The sequence below is a fragment of the Meleagris gallopavo genome, chromosome 13, assembly GCF_000146605.3.
Source record: "Meleagris gallopavo isolate NT-WF06-2002-E0010 breed Aviagen turkey brand Nicholas breeding stock chromosome 13, Turkey_5.1, whole genome shotgun sequence".
In the NCBI taxonomy this organism is placed as follows: Eukaryota; Metazoa; Chordata; class Aves; order Galliformes; family Phasianidae; genus Meleagris; species Meleagris gallopavo.
Window position 1 is genome coordinate 10165726 of NC_015023.2, and position 18955 is coordinate 10184680.

Here is an 18955-nt window from a genome sequence, read left to right on the forward strand (position 1 = left end):
GCGGCGCGATGCCTGGGGAGCGGGGGGATGCTGCGGGCTCTGCCCCGGGATTCGGCCCCCGGCGGCGGGCGCGGTGCGGCAGTTCCGTGCCTATTGCTTTGTGGCTCAGCGCAAGGTGTAACGCCTCTGTCCGTGCGGGGAATGGGGCTTCCCGAGGTCTTCCTGCGTGCAGCCTCCGTCCCTACGGGCTCTTCTCCCTTTTCCTCTCTAAATCGGGCTCCGTACCCGCAGCCGGGCTGGATTCCAGGGCCGTGGAGCCGCCCCGCGGGGCAGCTGCTTGCGGCTGCTGCCTCGGCACAGCTGAGCCCTGCCAAAGCCTCACCACTCTGCCGTGCCGTGCCGTGCCATTCTATGCTGTTCCACGCCATGCCATGCCGTTCTATGCCATGCCGTGATGTTCCATTGTACACCATTCCACTCCATGCCACTCCATTCTGTGCCACACCGTTCCATTCCATGCCGTGGCACCCAACGTGTGTGGCTCCCCAACCCGGGAGCCCAGGAGCACACCCCGCTCTGTGCAGGCTCGGAGCAGCCGGCGTGTCTCAACAGAGTGCTCTCCCACCCCGATGCCCGCCGGGGGATTCCTCCTGCAGCCGTGCGCCTGCTGCTGCCGGTCCCGGCACGCTGCTCCCGGTGCTCCACAAGGGATGGGGCACAGAGCAGCAGTGGGAAAGCAAAATGAAATCTCCTGGAATAACCCCCTGGCAGCATGGCTGCGGGCAGGGCTGCCAGCCAACGTAGATTTCACAGTCTGGTGGGCACAGAAGCCTGCTACCACCAGCAGGGAGCCAGGGGGGCTTTTTGATGCTCGGATTTGAGGCACAAACCAGGCTTTGGGCAATCCCATCTGCACGGTGCCACCCTGCGGTGGGTTTGCCGCTCCCATGGGAATGAAGCCCCGACCCTATAAACGCCACATAGTTGGTCACCATCCAGCTCTTAATCCTGCAGCCCTCCCCTGATGCTATTCGTAGAGCAACAGGTTCACAAACAACTGCATGCTGCTGGGACACGGCACCCCGGGGCTGAGCGCTGCGCACCTTTCTGGGGTCACCCACGGGTGTTGCAGGGACGTGGTGGAGCTGCTGTGTGCCAGCTGGCCGGTGTTGAGCCGCCAACTCCTTTCCCATCAGCTCGCAGACAGCTGGGCCTTGGCAGGGAGCAGGGCTCTGCTATGCAGCACTGGTACCTGACTCTGCAGCAGGGAGCTGAGAGGCTTTGGCGAGGCAGGGAGCAGTCCTCATCACACATTGGGGTGTATTTTGCATTGCATTTACCCCTTTTTTTTTTGTGGTTGAGAAACTGCAAGTCCCACCCTTCACACCAGCACTGCCCCTGCTGCATTGGTCGATTTGGGTTCCGAAGATGCTCGCTGCGTTTTGGGGCTGTGGTGACCCATGGCCCCATGTGTTCCCATGGGCTCTGCAGCCGTCCTGGTGGCCGAGGGCACGTGCCTGACGCCCGCTGGTGACGGGAAGGGGCTGACGTGCCGATGCCGTGAGCAATGTGTGGGCTGCCCACGGGCTGCAGGCCAAGGACAAGGGCGCATTGTGAAGGCAGACCCGCTCCCCGTGCACGGGTCCACTCCAGGCCATGTCTCCGTGCCTGAGTTTCACCCCCCACCCCCCAAACCGTACCTCCTGCCCCATGGGTGACGGGCTGTGGGCAAAGAGCTGTGCCCCCCATTAGCATCTCTGTAGTGCTAAGGAGCCTGGAAGCAAAGCCAACAAAAGTCTCCTCATCAACACGTTTCCAGTGTTTGTTGGAGACACGAGCACATCTTTCCTTCTTGGGGAAAACATGCAAATCCCCATCTCGATCGAATTCCTGGTGCCCAGTCACCCAGAGAGCAGGAAGGTTTCTCACCGGGCTCTTGTTTTTTCCAGCTTTAGAGGTCACAGTGTTATTCCTCGGCTTCCCTTTCCGATGAGCGCATTCATTTAATGGTGCTGAGAGAACACAGTGTAACGTCCCCACGCCAGGGGCTGAGCCTTTGGGGAAAAGTGTGCCCTGGGCCAACTGGAGGCTGCTCCAACCCCCCCCACCTCCAATGTGGGTCAGAACAGCAGCTTTTCTATATGTTCCTGAGGAGCTTTTGGGCTTGGGGTTGGGGAAAGCCATCCTGTCCCCATGCTGTGGCTGTCAAAGAGGGATTCCTGGGAATGGGGGCATTCGCCACCCCCGGGTACCTGGGTACCCCCATGCTCCTCCTCCCTGCTGCCCCCAGGTACGTGGGGTGGCAGTGCTCTGCATCCCCACTGCCCCCCGGATGCGGAGGAGAACAGGCAGTGCCTTTTGTGGGTTGTGTCAGTTTTCTCCCCTCTGTGTCGGGAAATTTTCTCTCGCCATTGTTCAGCTCAGGAAGCGGCAATCAGGCGGGTCGGGCGAGCGGGGGAAACATCACTGCTCACCTCCACTGTGTCCTGGTTGGGCTTTCGGTTTCTGGTTCTGGTTGGGCTCAGGAATAGCTCAAAGGGATGATCCCTCCCAAACCGTGCCTGTGCCATACCCACACCGGGGACCTCAGTGGGACCATTGTGCCCATGGCAGCGTGCTGAGCTACAGCAGGACTTAAAGCCACAGAAGAGCCTTTCTTTTTAATTTTATCATTCTCACGCACCCAGGACGCCGTCAGCATACTACTCGTGTCCAGCATCACGGCAGTGGTCAGAGCCTCAGCTGTGCAGCATAGATTTGTGGCCAGCACTGCCTGTGGGAACTCTTCTGCACAAATGTAGCCGCAGCTCCGCTTTGCATAGCAGCAGCTATCTGCATACCTGGCCGGCTTCGTGTCCCAGTGCAGCCTTCACTGGTGCAGTCCTGGCTGCTGCTGGGGGCTGGGGGAGCTCTTACAAAAAGTGGTCCCAGGAGCGTGGGAAACGCACACAGCCGAGGCACAGCGGGGATGGGGGGAGGTGGCAGCGGGGGGACAGAGTCCCGCTGCGGTGTGTGACATGATCAGCTCCTTGCTGTAAGCACCAGTGAAAATAATTCTAGGCTCGGGGAGTTAGGAAACTGCTGTTTCCTTCTGTTCTTATCACCTGCCGAAAGAAGCCAAGGCAGGAACCAAGATATGAGGCAGTGGGCAGGCGGGAGCCCCCTGGCTCCTGCATCCTTCCCCACCATCAGGGTGCCTACTCCTCTTGGTGGCGGTGGCACCCAGAGCTGACTGTGCCCCCAGCTGCTGTCCCACCTTGGCTCCCCATCCCCTGACACCGTGCCTCTTTTCTATGTGACTCTGCAGGCTCCATTTGCTCCTGGGAGGCAGAACCCAGGCTGAGAGCCAATCACGATGAAAGTCCTCCTCCTGCTGCTTCTCCCCCCGCTCCAAGGTAGGCAGCACCCTGCCACGTCCTGGCAGCCCCAAAACACAATGGTTGAGGGCACCAATGGGTGAAACACCTCCTGGGTTTGGGTCTCCGAGGTGGGAACCTGGAGAAAGGAGCGGGTCTCCATCCATCTGCAGAGTCTGCCTGTCAATGGGGAGGAAGGGAGCCCAGCACACTGCTGAACCCTCCGCTGTGACTGTGGGCAGGGTGGGCTTGGGGTGGCTGTCCCCGTGCTGAGCAGTGTCTCTCTGTCCTTATGCAATGCAGGGGTGGGGGCGAGCGGCCGCCAGGAGGATTTCCGCTTCTGCGGGGACAGGAACCAGACCAAGAACAGCTCCGTCATCTACGAGCACAGCTCTGCCAACATCTCCATTGAGAACATGGCCCAGGCACTGGTGATAAGAAGTCCTTTTTTGACAAACAGGATAAACTCTTCCTACCAGTACAGCCTGCCAACCACCTTGGGCAGGTATCGCTTCTGCGTCTACTGGTTCAAGGCCAACAGGACCCTCTGGTTGGCATATGGGAAGCAGAGCTTCTTCCTGGGCCATGAGCCAACTGATGGCGTCACACGGGGCTTGGAGAAGACCAGGGCCTCCATCTTCAATGTGTCCTATGTCTTCAAGGGCCAGAAGAACACCTCCCTTGAGAATGCATCTGAATATATTTTCCCTGGTAAAGGCAATTCAGTATTATTTCAATGAGATATGAGTTGATTCCATCCCCAGTGCTGGGACCACAGGTGTGGTCCCGGTGCTGTGCTGTAGTGTGATGGTATCAGGACCATGCTAAGGGGCGATAGGAAGGACAACTGGCTCAAGCAGCCCGTGGCATCCAAGGGCAAGGAGCTCCCCAAAGATGAAGAAAGAGATTTCCAAAAGTGCTTCAGCCCAATAAAACCCCAGGAGGCTCTGCAAGGAGCACCAAGCTGCAGGCACCTGGAGGAGCCCCGTGGGTTGGGATCTTTGTAGGGTCACACCAGAGCCCTTTGCTTCGGGTCACGCCAGGGCTGCAGGCAAGGAGAAGCTGGTGCTGCCAGTGGTCCTGATGTCATCCTCTGTTTGTGCCACCAGTCCCTCCAGAGATGATGCCTGTCTGGAAGCAGGATGTGGAGGATGAGCTTGCTGCCCTGGATGGCCTCCTTGCACGGGTGCCATCTGCGGGCTCCAAGGCGCAGCGCTCTCTTCGGCAGTGAGTGTGGGGCTGGGTGATCATGGGGCATCCACTGAGCCATGCCTAACTGTTTTACTGGCCCCACTCACCGTGCCCTATTTTCTACAGCAAACTGGGGGCCTTGGAGAGGACGCTGGCACAAGTGGAGCTTGGAGGACAGAACCAGACCTTTGGGAAGGCTGCCCTGCGTGCAACAGTGCTGAGCATCAGCCCCACACAGGCTCCTCGCCACCTGGCCTTCGCTTCCCCAAAAGAGGTGGGTCCGTGTTACCCTGGGGCTAGGCACCCCTCTCATCCCCATTGCCCCTGAAGGGCTCTAAGCAACACGCCAGCATCCAACCAAGCTCCATCCCAGTGGGTCTGTCCTCGCAGGAGAGCAGAGAGGTGCAGGGGTTTGCTGTGGACCTGCCAAGCAGCCTATTTGTGATGGCAAAGAAGAAGGAGGAGGAGGTGGTGGAGCACAGGGTGCTCCTGGTGGACATCAACAGCCAAGCTATGTTCCAGGTAATGCCCGCACCATGTGGCGTGATGGGTGTCCCTGCATCCGTCCCTGCTTCAGAGATGTTAGGTGCTCCAAAGATTAACTACAGCACAAAGGAGAGGCACAGGACCTCCTCTCTGGGATCTCTCCCTTCCTGTGATGTTACCACTTCCTTTTCCTGCAGGATGAGAACAGCAGCCACATCCTGGGTGACAAGGTAGTTGGCATCTCTTTGGTGGACACGGTGGTGGCCAACCTCTCCGAACCAGTGGTTCTCACTTTCTTCCACAACCGGCTGCCGGTAGGTGGGGAAAGAGCCTCATTACACCCAATCCCTCCAGGAATGGAGAGTGAGGGCAAGGAGACTGTTAGATTGAGGAGTGATCGCCACCCAGTGGGTCCATGTCCTTGGTCTTTCTGTGGCATCTTCTGGGGCTTCACCACATGCACAATCTCCAGGACTGGGGACACTATCTAGCAGTTTCTCTGCTCATTCATTCAGCTGATCAACGCTGAACCCCTTGTTTAAAGATGGAGCCTGGGGAGCCTCTACCTTAAGCCCACACAGGCCCGTCTGTCCCCTGCAACCATCTCACCCCCAGCCCGATGTTGTCCCTACCAAACCTGGGCTGTGAGCCCAGAGCCCTGCACAGCACCTGAGCATCTGTGGTTTTGTCATTTCAGAGGAATGTGACCCCGCGGTGTGTCTTCTGGAGGGAGGATGGCACCGGTGAGTGTATCTCTGTTTGGGTGAGAAGTTCCTTCAGCTAGGTACCAAAGATGTGCTGTTCTGCACCTCCCTGCCTTGTTTCAGCTCCATAAACCTTCCCCATGATGGGAGGATCCCAACCTCTGTCCTCCCCACTGCTACGGATGCTTTGGAAGCTCCAAAATCCCAAAGCTGCTGTTCCTGCTGCTCTCTCTTTCTCTTGCAGCCAGCTCTGGGAACTGGGACAGCTACGGTTGCACGACAGTGGAGGGAGACACACGGACAGACTGCAGATGCAACCACCTCACCTACTTTGCCGTGCTGATGGTGGGTACCACCTTCCCTCAGTTCCCTCCATCCTTCCCACTGTTCCCTCACTGTTTCTCATTCCTATTTCTCCCCAGGTATCCTCTCCAGAGATTTCCTACCTACACAGGGACTCCCTGAGCATCATCACGTACATAGGCTGCCTCATCTCAGCTTTGGCATCTATCTCCACCATCTTTTTCCTCTACTTCAGGTATGGGTTGGGTGCTTTCTTCCCACTGGGTAGCGCATCTAGAAGCACAGTGAAGGAGCCAGGTTGGAAGAAAGTAGAGTGCTCCTCTCCAGAAACTATTGCCTCGGCCAGGTTTCCTGCAGGGTGCTCAAAAACACCTGCACTTTTCAATGACTGGGAAAATCAGCTTGGTGGTTGTCACGGATCTGGCAAACAGGAGCCAGTGTGACACCGCAGGGTGTTTTGGGGCACTGAGGATGCTGGCCGGGTGTGGTGCTGAGTTCTCTTCCCCTCGGTTCTCCAGGAGCAAGCAGCGAGACCAGATCACAAGCATGCACATCCACATGAACCTGCTGGGTGCCATCTTCCTCCTGGACTTCACCTTCCTCATCTCGGAGCACTTGGCTTCCAGCAGCAGTCAGGCGGCCTGCAGAGCCGGGGGGCTTTTCCTGCACTTCTCCCTGCTCAGCTGCCTCACCTGGATGGGAATCGAGGGCTACAACCTCTACCGGCTTGTGATCGAAGTCTTCAACGCCTACCATGACTACTTCCTCCTCAAGCTCTGCCTGGTGGGCTGGGGTGAGGACTGGGGAGGCAGAGACCCCTGAGGGGCAGGGCAGTGGGGTGATCGGGCACATGGATTCTGCTCCTGAGTCTTTCCCACCGTATGTGGTGCCTGGACAGGGATGGAGACGTGTTGGAACAGGTGTCTGAGAGCAGAGACACCCAGGGCTGTGCATACAGATAGGCTTGGGGCAGGAGATGTTCACACATCCTTGCTTTGGAAAGGAGGGTGTGGTAGGGCAATATTATGATCTTCCAATGATCTTCCAATGCCCTGTGAGACCCCCATGGGGGTCTGTGCACAGAGATCACAAGCCTGCTCCTCAGCCAGGGCTTACACCAGGTGTCCTCATTGCACGCTGCATCCTCGGTTCACCCCAAGGAGAGGAGGTTCTTCATACACCATACAAGGGAAAAGGGGAAGGAGTTCTTCCAGAAGGTCTGTGAGGGTGGCTGCTTCATTCTGTTCTTGACACGCAGGACTTCCCTTCTTTTGTGTGATGTTGATCTTCCTGGCTAATTGGACCAACTACGGCCCCTTCTACATTCCTGTCTATGAATCTGTTGGTGGAAGGTCCACCAATGCAACCATGTAAGTCAAAGGAAACTGGTCTTAAAGTTATCTGGTTGAGCCTCCACCACATCCTATAGATTTTCCTTAGCCCACAGGCTGTGCCTTACCCAGGGCTTTGTGTTGGGCGGGACAGGGGATCCCCACTCCGTGTTTTACTGCGTGCTCCCCCCCAAACGCTCTGTCTTGTGCCCCCACGGGACGACACAGCATAACCCTCTGCCTTTCTCCTCCCTCTAGATGCTGGCTCACGAGCCCCCTGATCCATAATGTGGTGAACCTGGGATTCTTCAGCGTGGTGTTCCTCTTCAACTTGGTCATGCTTGGGGCCATGGTCCGGGAGATCCTCCGCCAGAACAAGAAAGGTCACAAGCTCAAGCACGTCCTAGCCCTCTTTGGGCTGAGCATCCTTCTGGGCATTCCGTGGGCACTGGTGTTCTTCTCCTTCACCTCTGGTGTTTTCCGCCTCGTCTCCCTCTACATCTTCACCATCGTCAACTCACTCCAAGGTGATCCTGGGGCGCTGGGCTCCCCCAAAGGCCATGAGCTGCCCTGGGGCTGCCCTGGGGCTTTGGGTGGGATAGGTCAGGCAATGGTTGGATATCAGAGGATACCTGACCCTGGCAGACCAGTGCCTCACTCTCAGCTGCTGATGGTCCCCTCAGAGGGGTTCAGCCACCTTTTCTCCCTCCTCTCCCAGGTTTTCTCATCTTTCTCTGGTACTGGACCATGGTGCTGCAGGCGAAAAAGTCTTCTGACTTCCAGTGCAGCTCTGACAGCGTGAAGCTACAGCCCAACAGCAGCCAGAGCCACCCTGGCTGAGCCCCGTGCTGGCTGTGCCGTGGGGCTGCCTGGCAGAGGGTGGTCACTTCGCTACTGCACCCGCTGGGAAATCAAGGACCCACGGCGGGGACCCTCAGCCCCTCGCCTCTGCTGGCCCCATGTTCCCCATCACTGCATCCCCCCGAGTATCTGGGTGTCCCCATCCCTGCCTGCCTGCTCCTGAAGAGACGGGGCTGGCTCCCGGGGCAGGGCAGAGGGATGCATAGGGCTGCGGCATGGGGCAGGGACAGGGCCCTCTGTGCCTCCCAACGTCCCTTCCATTGCCCCAAGGCCACCAGGTGGGAAAGACCCCATCTCCAGCCCTTGCTTGTGGCCACTGATAGGGCCCTTCCCAGATGAAGACAGAATAACAGCCACGGGGACACCCTCTAGCAGCTGAAATAATCTATTTTTGTTATTTTGTTGAATGTTTCTCTATTTTTGTATGGTGTAAACATTGAATGATTGCGCTCGCACGTCAGACCTGTGCCCATTAAAGTCATACCCACTCTGAGTGTGTCTCCTTGGGGTCTGCTGCTGGTGAGCTGTCCTCTGGGGTCCCTCTTTTGGTCATGCCCATGGGTAGCACAGGCTTAGCTGGCAGCGGGACACTCCAACGTATGTCTTGTGTTCGTTGGTACAGTAGGGTTGGGCAGGATGGGGTGAGATGGGAAGGAAAAACAAGAGCCCGGAGCTCGTTAGGGAGGCAAAGCAGCTCCGACCGCTAATCGTGGTTGGTATCAAGCTGAAGGCAGGAGGTTATTTCACAGCAACCCACAGGAAGGGGGTTGCAGAAAGGAAATGAGGACATTGCAGTTGCCTCAGGAGAAGCTGCGAGCCCCTGGGGAGCCTGCAGAAGAGTAGGGCCGTGGACGGGAGACCCTGGTCGGAGCATGGAGCTCTTACACCTGAGCACGGTTCTGCTGCTCCCGTTGCTCCCTGGTGAGTGCCGGCTGGGTGCGACGGGGCTGGGCGGCACTGGGACAGCCAGGAGGGGCTGGGGGATCTCCACGTGCTTGCTTAGAGCTGGCACCCATTTCCCCCATCAGAGTGAGGGCTGACGCTGGGTTTTCCCCCCTGCAAGGCACCGTGCCAGGCCAGGACAGCTGTGATGGTGAGACCCCAGCCCACCCACACCCCATCGGCCTCCATGCCACCGCTGGGCCCTGACTGCTGCCTCCCACAGCGCTGTCTCGTGGGGACAAGACCAAGCAGTGCTGCAGCATGGCGGTGGAGCCGGAGGAACGTGGTGAGGGCCATGGCCTGGCCCTGGAGCTGCCCCATCAATGCATGGAGCTGCGCCACTCAGGCCAGCCTGCCTGCCGCTGCCTGCGGGCACGCTGGCTCAGGTAGCGGGGCAGTGCTGTGGGGTGCTATGGGGCCATGGCAGTGCCTTGGGCTGTGCCCCACGGAGCTGCAGGTGCTATGGGGCCATGGCAGTGCCTTGGGCTGTGCCCCACGGAGCTGCAGGTGCTATGGGGCCATGGCAGTGCCTTGGGCTGTGCCCCATGGAGTTGCAGGTGCTATGGGGCCATGGCTATGCCTTGGGCTGTGCCCCACAAAGCTGCCCGCCCTGCAGAACGGTGCAGTTTGCAGAACAGAACAGCACAGCCGGCCTGCGGGCGCTGCACCTGAACGTCAGCAGGGCCATGGCCCAAGGCCTGCTCCTCGCATTCTCCCCTGCTGAGGTGAGGGCCCCACATGTGCTTTCATGTCCTCCACAATGGGCTTGCGGCAGCCCTGCTTGGCAGAACCCATACGGGCAGGGCTGAGCTTGTGCCTGCTCAGGGCCCCGCAGTGATCAGCTCAGCAGAGGAGGGGACAGTAGGCACAATCCGGCTCCCCAGCGGGGTGTTCCCATCCTCGAGCGGCCAGGCAGTGCGCGTGGTGGTGACTGTGCTCAACATCCAGCAGCTCGCCATGTTCCAGGTACGAGCTCCCGCTTCAGCCATTGGGATGTGGGAGACGCTTGCCGGCTCAGCTCAGCCAGCACTGATCCAAACAGGAGGACAACCAGATGGGAAAGGTCCTGGATGACACCGTGGTGGGCATCGTGGTGGGGGATGGGGACGTCTCAGAGCTGCAGGACCCCGTGCAGCTCACCTTTGCCTACCAGCAGCTGCCAAACGTAAGGCATGCCCTCCCCTCCCTGCGCCTCCTGGTGAGGTGCAGGCTCACACCATGTCCCTGTTTGCAGAATGTCACCCCGCTATGCGTCTTCTGGGAGCCCAGCAAAGGTATGAGGCTCAGCAGGGCTTGGTGGGACTGTGGGCAGGCTGTCTGCCATGCTCCTGGCTGCCATCCTGCTACCAATAAGCATCGCAGCCCCCCAGCCTGTGCTCTGTGAGGCAGGATGCGGGTTTGGGCCGGCACCCACCACTGTGGCCCTGTGCTGGTTGTAGGGCAGGCAGGAGGCTGGAGCAGCCATGGATGTGTCACACAGCCCAGGGACAAGGAGACAGTCTGCGCCTGTGACCACCTCTCCTTCTTCACCCTCCTCCTGGTGACAACCCCTCTCCCTACAGCTCCCACTCTTATCCCTGCTTGGCTGCTTGGTCCCTCATGCGTTACTGCTGGGTGCACAGGGACAGTTGTATTTGCTCCCAGGCGAGCCCAAGCCTTCCCTAACATCAACCCCAGCCCCATCTTTGTGTCCCGGAGGGCAGGGGCAGATCAGTGGAGGATGGGTAGGGTGGAAAGAGCTCTATTCTGGCAGCAGTGAAACTTGAGGTCTGTTCTCTCCCCACCCCAAGAGCAAGCATATCCCCCTGGAGCCACCACCACTTCTGCTCTCCCTGGGGAACTTGGGGACAGACCTGAGGGTTCTGGGCTAGTAGAGCTCCCTGCAGCACCCTGCTGGCGGTATCCCCCCTTGGCTCCTTGGCTTCGGCAGCAACAGCCAGCTTTTCCAGGCTGGTTTGGACCCATCTGACCACTCACGTTTGGCAGAACCCATCTCTGGACAGGTCCATGGCACAGACGTTGGTGGCAGTGGCCAATGCTGGCTGTGGTGTGGCTGTGGCTTTCTCCATCTTCACCTTCGCCTTCTACATCTTCTTAAGGTGGAGTGTGCAAGCAACTCTATAGACCCTGAATGGGTTTGGGGAGGAATGTGGAGCAACCCCAGCCCTCGGGGGAGGGGTGCCCCTCTCCTCTTCCACTTGTCAGTGCCTGCTATGACCCTCCCCAGTAGGTGGCCCCCCCTGCCCCATGCCCCTGTCCTTTCTGCTACCTCCAGGTGCAGTCACAAGCAGTTCAGGTCTGAGGACACCCTCCGCATCAACCTGGGGCTGCACATGAACCTGGTCAGCAGCCTGCTCCTGCTCAACCTGGCTTTCCTGCTCAACAGTGGGCTCTCCAGCAGAGCCCCTCAGGGGCTGTGCAGTGCCCTGGGGGGGCTCACCCACTACTGCCTGCTCTGCTGCTTCACCTGGACGGCACTGGAGGGCTGTCACCTCTACCTCCTCTTTGTCAAGGTCCTTGGCACCTACATACACCACTACCTGCTGAAGCTGTGCATTGTCGGATGGGGTGAGCACAGGCTGCTGGGGAGTGAGGGAGCCTGTGGGTTACAGCCAGAGGGAACTGGGCTTTGCAGTGTTATGGGTGCCTGCAGAGACAGAGAACTGTGACCTACCCCACGCTGCTCTCTCTTGTTCTTCCAGGCCTCCCTGCTCTGGTGGTGGGGGTAGCAGGAGCCATTGGCAGCTATGGAAAATACAGCATTGGGACAGTGGACAACCAGACCGTAATCCACCTGTGCGTGGCACACACCTGCAGGATTTGGGTGGCCCTTTAGCCATGGGGAAGGGTTCCCATAGATGTGTGGGGAGCAGAGCTGCTGGAAGCGTTGCAGTTGTTTCTTTTCAGGTGCTGGATCAATTCTGAACAGTTCCTTGTCCACTACATCACAAACTGCGGCTACTTCGGCCTCATCTTCCTCTTCAACACCATCATCTTCGGGGTGGTGGCCTGGAAGAACTGCCACCTGTGGAGGAATGGGGTGATGCAAGGGCACTGTAAGGCCTGGAAGGTGGCCCTAGCAGCGATGGGTCTCTTCTGCCTGCTTGGAGCCACCTGGGCACTGTCCTTCCTCAGCTATGGCAGCTCTTCCATGCCCATGCTCTTCCTTGCTGCTATCCTCAACTCCCTCCAAGGTCAGGGCCGGCTCCCAGGGTCTGGCTGGGAAGGGGTGGGGGCAGGAGGAAGCCTGGCACTGGTGGACCAGGAGTCCCAAGGCACACTCATGCCCTTCCCTTCAGCAGGGAGCAGGGGAACCTGCCACGGAGCTCAGCCACTGATGCTGAGCCCTGGAGAGGCACTTGGAGGAGCCTCTCTGCTGCTGCTGCCATGATCTTCTTCCTTCCCCTGCAGGTGTTTTCATCTTCATCTGGCTGGTTGTCCTCTACTACCCAAGGGCAGAGGAGACCAGCAGCTCCCTCTCCCACATCGTGAGGAATGACAAAACCATGGCTGCGTCACAGGGATAGCTGCTGGGCCTTCCCTCTCTGCCTGCCAGCTTCCAGCCCGAGGGACGTGGCTTCCCGTGAGAGCAAGGGCTGCACGGACAGCTGGGCACCCTGGCTGACCAGCGTGGCCCCTGCTCTCACCCACGCCTCATTTTACTCTTTGATGGGTGCGATCTGCCCTAGCTGCCCTTTGGCTCCTGGGGCCAGCTTGGTCCGAGGAGCTCCAGACACCTCCCTCCCTTCTGCATGCCCTCGGAAGTCTCATTCCCCAGTATCTCCTGCTGGAGCCTGCAGGCCATCTGCATTCAGCCTACCTGGAGACATCCCCTTACCCCAGCAGAAGAGAGGGAATTGGGTACTAGATCAGCCTGGAGACCAGGTGCCAGCTGCACCTGAGCTACACCATCCCCTCTACACTGTATGTGCATGTATGCACATCAGCTCAGCCTCTCACAGAGAACTGTTGTATTGGCCAATCCACGTCTGTGTTTTAGCATTAAAACTCTGCTAGCTAGCTAAGCATTATGGATTTTGCTTTTGATGTTTACAAGTGAACAATGTTTATGATTTTCTTCACTTAGATGTATTGGCGAGCCAAAATCTTTCTAGCAATTTGCTGTCATGCAGGGGGAAAGATATCTGTGTGAACACACGAATGTACACACACTTGTACATGTACAGAGCAGCCCTTTCTCTGCTAATGCTACATCATCTGGTGGCACTAAGAACCATGCTTTGTAGTCAATGAATATACGGATGTTGTAATTAAGAAATATACAAGAAAGTTAGGCTAAACAGGTTATCACACTAAAGAAGAATGGATGGAAAGCTTACCCTTGTCCTTGGGCTTGCTAAGAAGACTCCAAGAGGAGCAATCTCCAGAAGAGACCCTTCCCCAGTGGAGTCAGCTCTTAAATGGGGTCTAGGAGAGGTGCAGCCAGGCTCCACCCCTTCCAGTAGCACTGAATTGTCTTCACCTGTGCTCCCAGGGCTGACTCATTGCTCACCTCAGGTGGTCAATCAGAGGTTCAGGCTGTGATTCAGCAGTTCCCATACACATGCAGAGCCCACACCTGGTGGGCAAAGAGCTCCATCTCCCCACCACCTTCCAAAACCAACCACCTGCCCAGCGTAAGGACTTCAGGAAAAAAAATGTAACTGCTCTGTTTGCTCTCTAGAAGCTCTATGTCACGCCTGCAGGCAGGCCCTGCTACAGCTGGGTCACTGGGTCTTGCAGAGCCCAGCAGCTGAGCCCTGTCCCATGGGAGGGTACTGGAGCCCATGAGGCACCCCACTTCACCACCCCAGAGCAGCCCTTTCTGCTCAGCTTTCCTGGGTACTTGTTTCACCATGGGCCAGGAGGGCATGGGAACGTTCAAATGATGCCCAGTGAACAGAAACACACTGATGTGACTCATCCTTTGAGCAACATTTGAATTTCCTTCCTCCAAACCTCTGTAAAGACACAGAAAAAAGCCTCTCTGCCACTACCACATTTATTTGAAACTTGTTATTTTCTACACCATACATCTTCTCATGCTGACAGCTGCAGCAGCCACAGTGAGCGCACCAAGAACACACAGCAGGATGAGGATCCCAGGGAGCCACAGGCTGGGTCCTACCAAAGAGAAGAAAGGTTGGTTACTGGTTTGGGTCCCCCAGACTGGCCCTGATCCTCCCCGGAGTGGCAGACGTACCCTTCGGCTCCTTTTGGTCAGCCCTGGGATGCTGGCTGTCTGCTCTTGGGGAAGGAGCAGCCAGCAGGTGGATGGGTCCATAGGAGACAATTTTATTGTAGTCATCTGCCAGCGCCCGTTTGCTCCTCCAGAGAGTGGGACATTGCTGTTAACAGAATAAAAGGAAGGGAAAAGGGCAGGGAAGAAGCCCTCCTGTGGGGTCAGTGCCTGCCAAGGGGATAGGCTACCCTGGTGCTCTGCCCCAGCAGAGGCACAGCTGTGGTGCAGCCTAGGAGAATGGCTAGCCCCAGAACATGGGAAAGTAGCTGGTTAACAAAGGAACCTTAACCTGCTTCTCCCCAAGTCACTCCTAAGAACTGACCTTGGCACAGGGCTCAGGGCCGTCAGGGAGACACAGCCGGACACGGCAGTGCAGGAATACCTTGGGGTACCCTACAAACTGAAACATCTGGAAGCTGAACTTGGCTGTGGTGCTCTCTCCAATGGCATTCAGGTATGTCACTGTCTCATCATGGGGACACCTGGGGCGAAATAGCACAGTCAGCAGGCAAAAAAAGAAGAACAGTCCAGTCAGGGACACCCACAGCAAGGAGACCAGGAATGCTCACCCCTGCTCAATGAGCTCATGTCGCACATCCTGGTAGGGATCTGCACCTGGCGTGGCCCAGCAGTCCTCCACACTCAGCAGGAAGTACCGGAGCTGGTGCTGCCCTTCAATCTTCAGCATGGCATACAGCGTGTCAGTGATGGGCACGGCCGCAGCTGGCAGCTGGTAGGGCTCAAGGTAGGATGCGGTCTTGTACAGCCTCATGCTGACGTTGAAGTGCCCTTCTCTGACCATGAACTGTACCAGCCTGTGAGGAGAGAAGAGAGCTCATGAACAGCCACGTCAGGTCAGCAGTGCTGGCACAGGCTCTTCATGTTTGCTGACCCCAGATCCCATATGGAGTTCACCCAACCAGTCATGGAGGTAGGAGAAAGGCAGATTGCACGTGCCCCTACCCAGATTACCCCCTACCCTACCCAAACCTTATTCTGAAAGACTACCACGGGGCCCTCTTGGGGAAGAGAAAGAGAGGCACTCCGATGTGATACTGCTCTCAGAGCTCTTTGGTGGCTCCCCAGGGCCTTTGCAGATCATCTCATCAAAGGCATCTATTTTTCCACAAGCTTGAATACACCATCTCAGCAGCAAGGTGAAGAGGGACCACTCACTTGTCGACAGGGATGAGAGCAAATGGCACCTTCACCACCTGCTCATAGGCATAGACGCAGGAAAAATGCACCTCCAGCTGAAAGCTCCTGGAGATCACACCCCTGTGTGCTTCCCTCGCTGTCTCAATGATGTTGGAGTATGACACATGGGAGCTGTTTTGCTGGAACGGCAAAAGAAACCATACCTAAGCTCATGTATGGAGTACAGCACATTCTAATGAATTAAGTGATGTATTGAACTATAGGCAGGTCTGCAGAGCTCAGAGGATCCTGCCAGAAAGCTGAAGGCTCTTATCCTAAAGAGCACACTGAGACTTCCATGCTCTGCTGCACAAGATAAGATGTGCTGCCAGCAGTGGTTTGGTGGAGGCAGAAGAGCTTTCTATCAGCCCCCAGGGAAGCCTCCCAAGGGGAAAGAGAGCTTCACAGTGCCAGATAAAAAAGGAAAAGCCTCCAGGGCTGTCCCCATTCAGCATATCTGTTCCTCTCTTGGCTTCAGAGCTATTCAGAGAGGCTCTGTGTTGGATCCTCACCTGAATTATTGATCCACAGGCAGTGTGGTTTTCACCTGTGAGAGTGGCTGCAAAAAACAGCTCACCCTCCTCTTCCCTTTCTGAAACCTTGCATGCCTGGTTCTTCAAGTGGACAAGTTCCCGGGGGATTTTCAACAGTTCAAACACCTCCTTCCTCACCATCATCTTCATGTGCTCTTCCTCACAGGCCAACTTCAGTACCACATCTGGGGGAAAAAGCCATCTGCAATAGCAATAAGGAAGATGCCTGAAGGAGCCCTAAGTCAGCTATGGGATGACACAGTCCTATCGAGCTCAACAGACCCTCATCCCAACCTCATGGGAGGCTGCTGGTAGGAGTCTTCAGAGACATGGGGGAAAGCAAAAGACAAACCTTTGGAAATGAGCTGAATTTAATGAGGATCTGACATTTATTGCTAATCGCCTAAGCCTGACCAAGTCTGCAACTGCTGCTACTTGGAATGGACACAGTCGTCAAGCTAAGACACCACAGGCAGATGTCACAGGTCTGGCCCCCTCTGGGAGAGGACTGTCTATAGAACTCTGTAGTCTGCCAAGGGAACCAGGCAGGAACACCACCCTGCCCATCACCTTTCCCTTTGGTGCCTGTGGGCAAACTGACCTTGCCAGCACCCCAGGTCGTACCTTGGCAGAACACCCCTGTGAAGCCAGGTTTGCAGCTGCAGATGGGTCTGTCCTCTATCACCTGGCAGCCCCCATGGTGCTGGCATGGGTTGGGCATGCAGGCATCTGAGCTCCTCTTGGCACGCAGGGCAAATCTTCCTCTCGAACTGTGTGGGCTTGCCAGCTCACCTGCAGGGAAGGCAGTGCAAGCAAGCTGAAATGCAGCAGGAACATCTAACCTTTGAGAGAATGAGAGCAAGCTCACCCCACTGCTCACAAGGGCTGAAGAGGCTCTAACCTCTCCTTTCCATATCCCCGTCTATAACTGCACAGGGCAGCATACAAGGACACTTACTCTTGTTGCTTTCACAGCCAGCCAGGCACAGGGCAGAGAACAGCAGCAAATATGTCACAGTCCCTTCCTGTAAGAACAATCAGGCTCTGGGTAATGCAGGTTTTCAGCAGGTCCTCATTGCAGAGGTGTTGGCAATCACTCAGAGCCAGCCCTCCAACATGGGTACAATAATTTCTATACTGTATTTCCTCCACAAACTTTAGGTTCAATGGTATGAAGTAATTTCCTATCCCAAAGGGCCAAAGCAGCAATCCTCTCAGCCCTGGCTCCCAAAAGAGAAAAGTAATTTCCCTCTAACCTTTCCAATCATAGTTCTAATGTGAAGATTTAGATCTTAAGAGGCCGTCCTTGCCTTTCCAGTAACTCATATCCACAACAGGAGAGACAATGGGATTAAAAGAAAAGAATCAAACCTTGAACATAACTAAAATTTATGTCATGAAGACATAGATAAAGTCAACCTTTGAGGCTGGGTCAGATAACATTAATTTCTTTTAAGAAAGAAATTTGACGTGGTGCAGGATAAGCCCAGGACTCTTATCAGAACTGTGATATGAGTCACTTGAGGCTGCTGGCTACACCTGTCCCCACAGCAGGGCAATGTCAAAGACAAAAGCTTTGGACTGCCAGACTCTGGTCTAGCAGCAAATCATTTATTCCCTCAGCTACCCTGAGCATCTGCAACCACCAGAAATCTGGGCAAGGAGGATGCAAAGCCCTGGGGATGTAGAGCTCCATCTGCAGTGTGGGGCACGGCCCCAAGGCATGGTCCTCAGGTTTCAGTGGAAACCTGGCTCCTGCTGCTGCCAGAACCATGCTGCCAGCAAGTGCAGGGCTGTTCCCAGTTTGGCACAACCACCTTGGGCAGCTCTGCAAACCTTCTCTCAGATGTGCCACCCATGGCTGCAGGAGCTTCAACAAAAAGCTCCCAGCTGCTCTCATCCTGCCCACCAGCCCAAGGACTGCATACATCCTCAACACAAAGCTCCCACTTCTCTTATCCTACTCACCATTGCCAGACCAATCCACACTTGCCCACCCGCAGCCAGCTGGGTCCTTGTTGTGCTCCCAGCTGCCTGCCTTATATCACCTCCCAGCAGCTCATCGCTCCCCCACCCAGACACGCTGCCTCTGTGATTGCACAAGAGCCAGCAGCAGACGGGGAGGAAACGGCTCTCCAAAAATGTGTCCTCCAGCATGGCCCTTCTGATTAGCTCAGGGCTGGTGAACGCTGACCCAAATCACAGCCCTGATGGGACTCCAACCAGGAGCAGAGCCTGCAATATCCTTATGTCTGCACCATCCCCTGCTTCCCGGAGTTTTATGCATCCACCTGCTGTTGTGGCACCTGCTTTGCCTCAGCGGGAACAGCAGATACCATAGTGGTACATGCAGAGGCCAACAACTGTGCACTCAGTACATGTGGTTTCCCTTCCACACATGAACACACATGATTTCCCATCCACACACGTGCTCTGTTTTTTAGTGACTTCTGAAATCTCAGATCTGGTGAGGGATGCTATGACAGATACAGGAATAAGGGCTTGGTCCTACCACACTTTGTGAAACGGTTATGACAGTGATCACTCAGAGTGATGCTACTTGATATGCTGTGTAAACTGCTGGTTACACAAAGCGCTCAGCTAAGAATGATTTAAAACATCTGACTGTGGTTTGCCTGCATGCCCAGCACTGTTCATGGCAGACCTGACAGCCCCTGTGTGCCTTCTGTGAGTAGGACAGCTTGTCCTAACACAGACAAAACACAAAAATGAAGCAGTGCTTAGCAGCTGTTTGTCTGAAGAACCACCACTTAAAAAACCAAGCCTTCTGTCACACTCAAAAGCAGTTGGAAGCCATGAGTTTAGGGGCAGTCCTGCAGCCTGGAGTGGGCAGAGTAGGCCCAGACCC

The 18955-nt window shown here is 56.4% G+C and overlaps 3 protein-coding genes across 3 annotated transcripts; 2 read left to right on the plus strand and 1 right to left on the minus strand.

Annotated features, from left to right (window-relative positions):
* The first annotated feature begins 3225 nt into the window (after positions 1–3225).
* On the plus strand, positions 3226–8665 carry ADGRG1 (adhesion G protein-coupled receptor G1). Its single transcript, XM_010717845.2, has 13 exons — positions 3226–3335; positions 3600–4007; positions 4406–4523; positions 4614–4761; positions 4878–5009; positions 5171–5287; positions 5671–5716; positions 5922–6022; positions 6100–6215; positions 6499–6773; positions 7239–7350; positions 7570–7838; positions 8030–8665. The coding sequence occupies exons 1-13, from the start codon at positions 3296–3298 to the stop codon at positions 8149–8151; spliced, it is 2004 nt and encodes a 667-aa protein (XP_010716147.1). The 5' UTR covers positions 3226–3295; the 3' UTR covers positions 8152–8665.
* Positions 8666–8762: 97 nt separating this feature from the next.
* Positions 8763–13400, plus strand: ADGRG3 (adhesion G protein-coupled receptor G3). Its single transcript, XM_019619638.1, is given in 14 exon segments — positions 8763–9010; positions 9013–9093; positions 9236–9265; positions 9338–9500; positions 9731–9839; positions 9940–10080; positions 10157–10279; positions 10349–10388; positions 10554–10654; positions 11101–11213; positions 11390–11682; positions 11817–11910; positions 12022–12308; positions 12526–13400. Coding segments are annotated over 14 exon segments (1749 nt in total). The 5' UTR covers positions 8763–8952; the 3' UTR covers positions 12642–13400.
* A 704-nt stretch (positions 13401–14104) lies between these two features.
* LOC100542440 (pancreatic secretory granule membrane major glycoprotein GP2-like) lies at positions 14105–18806 on the minus strand. Its single transcript, XM_010717847.3, has 9 exons — positions 18055–18806; positions 17045–17111; positions 16711–16878; positions 16066–16271; positions 15533–15693; positions 14926–15171; positions 14679–14838; positions 14318–14462; positions 14105–14238 (listed from the first exon to the last, which is right to left on the minus strand). Exons 1-9 carry the CDS (start codon positions 18241–18243, stop codon positions 14138–14140), a joined length of 1443 nt encoding a protein of 480 aa, XP_010716149.2. The 5' UTR covers positions 18244–18806; the 3' UTR covers positions 14105–14137.
* Positions 18807–18955: the final 149 nt, after the last annotated feature.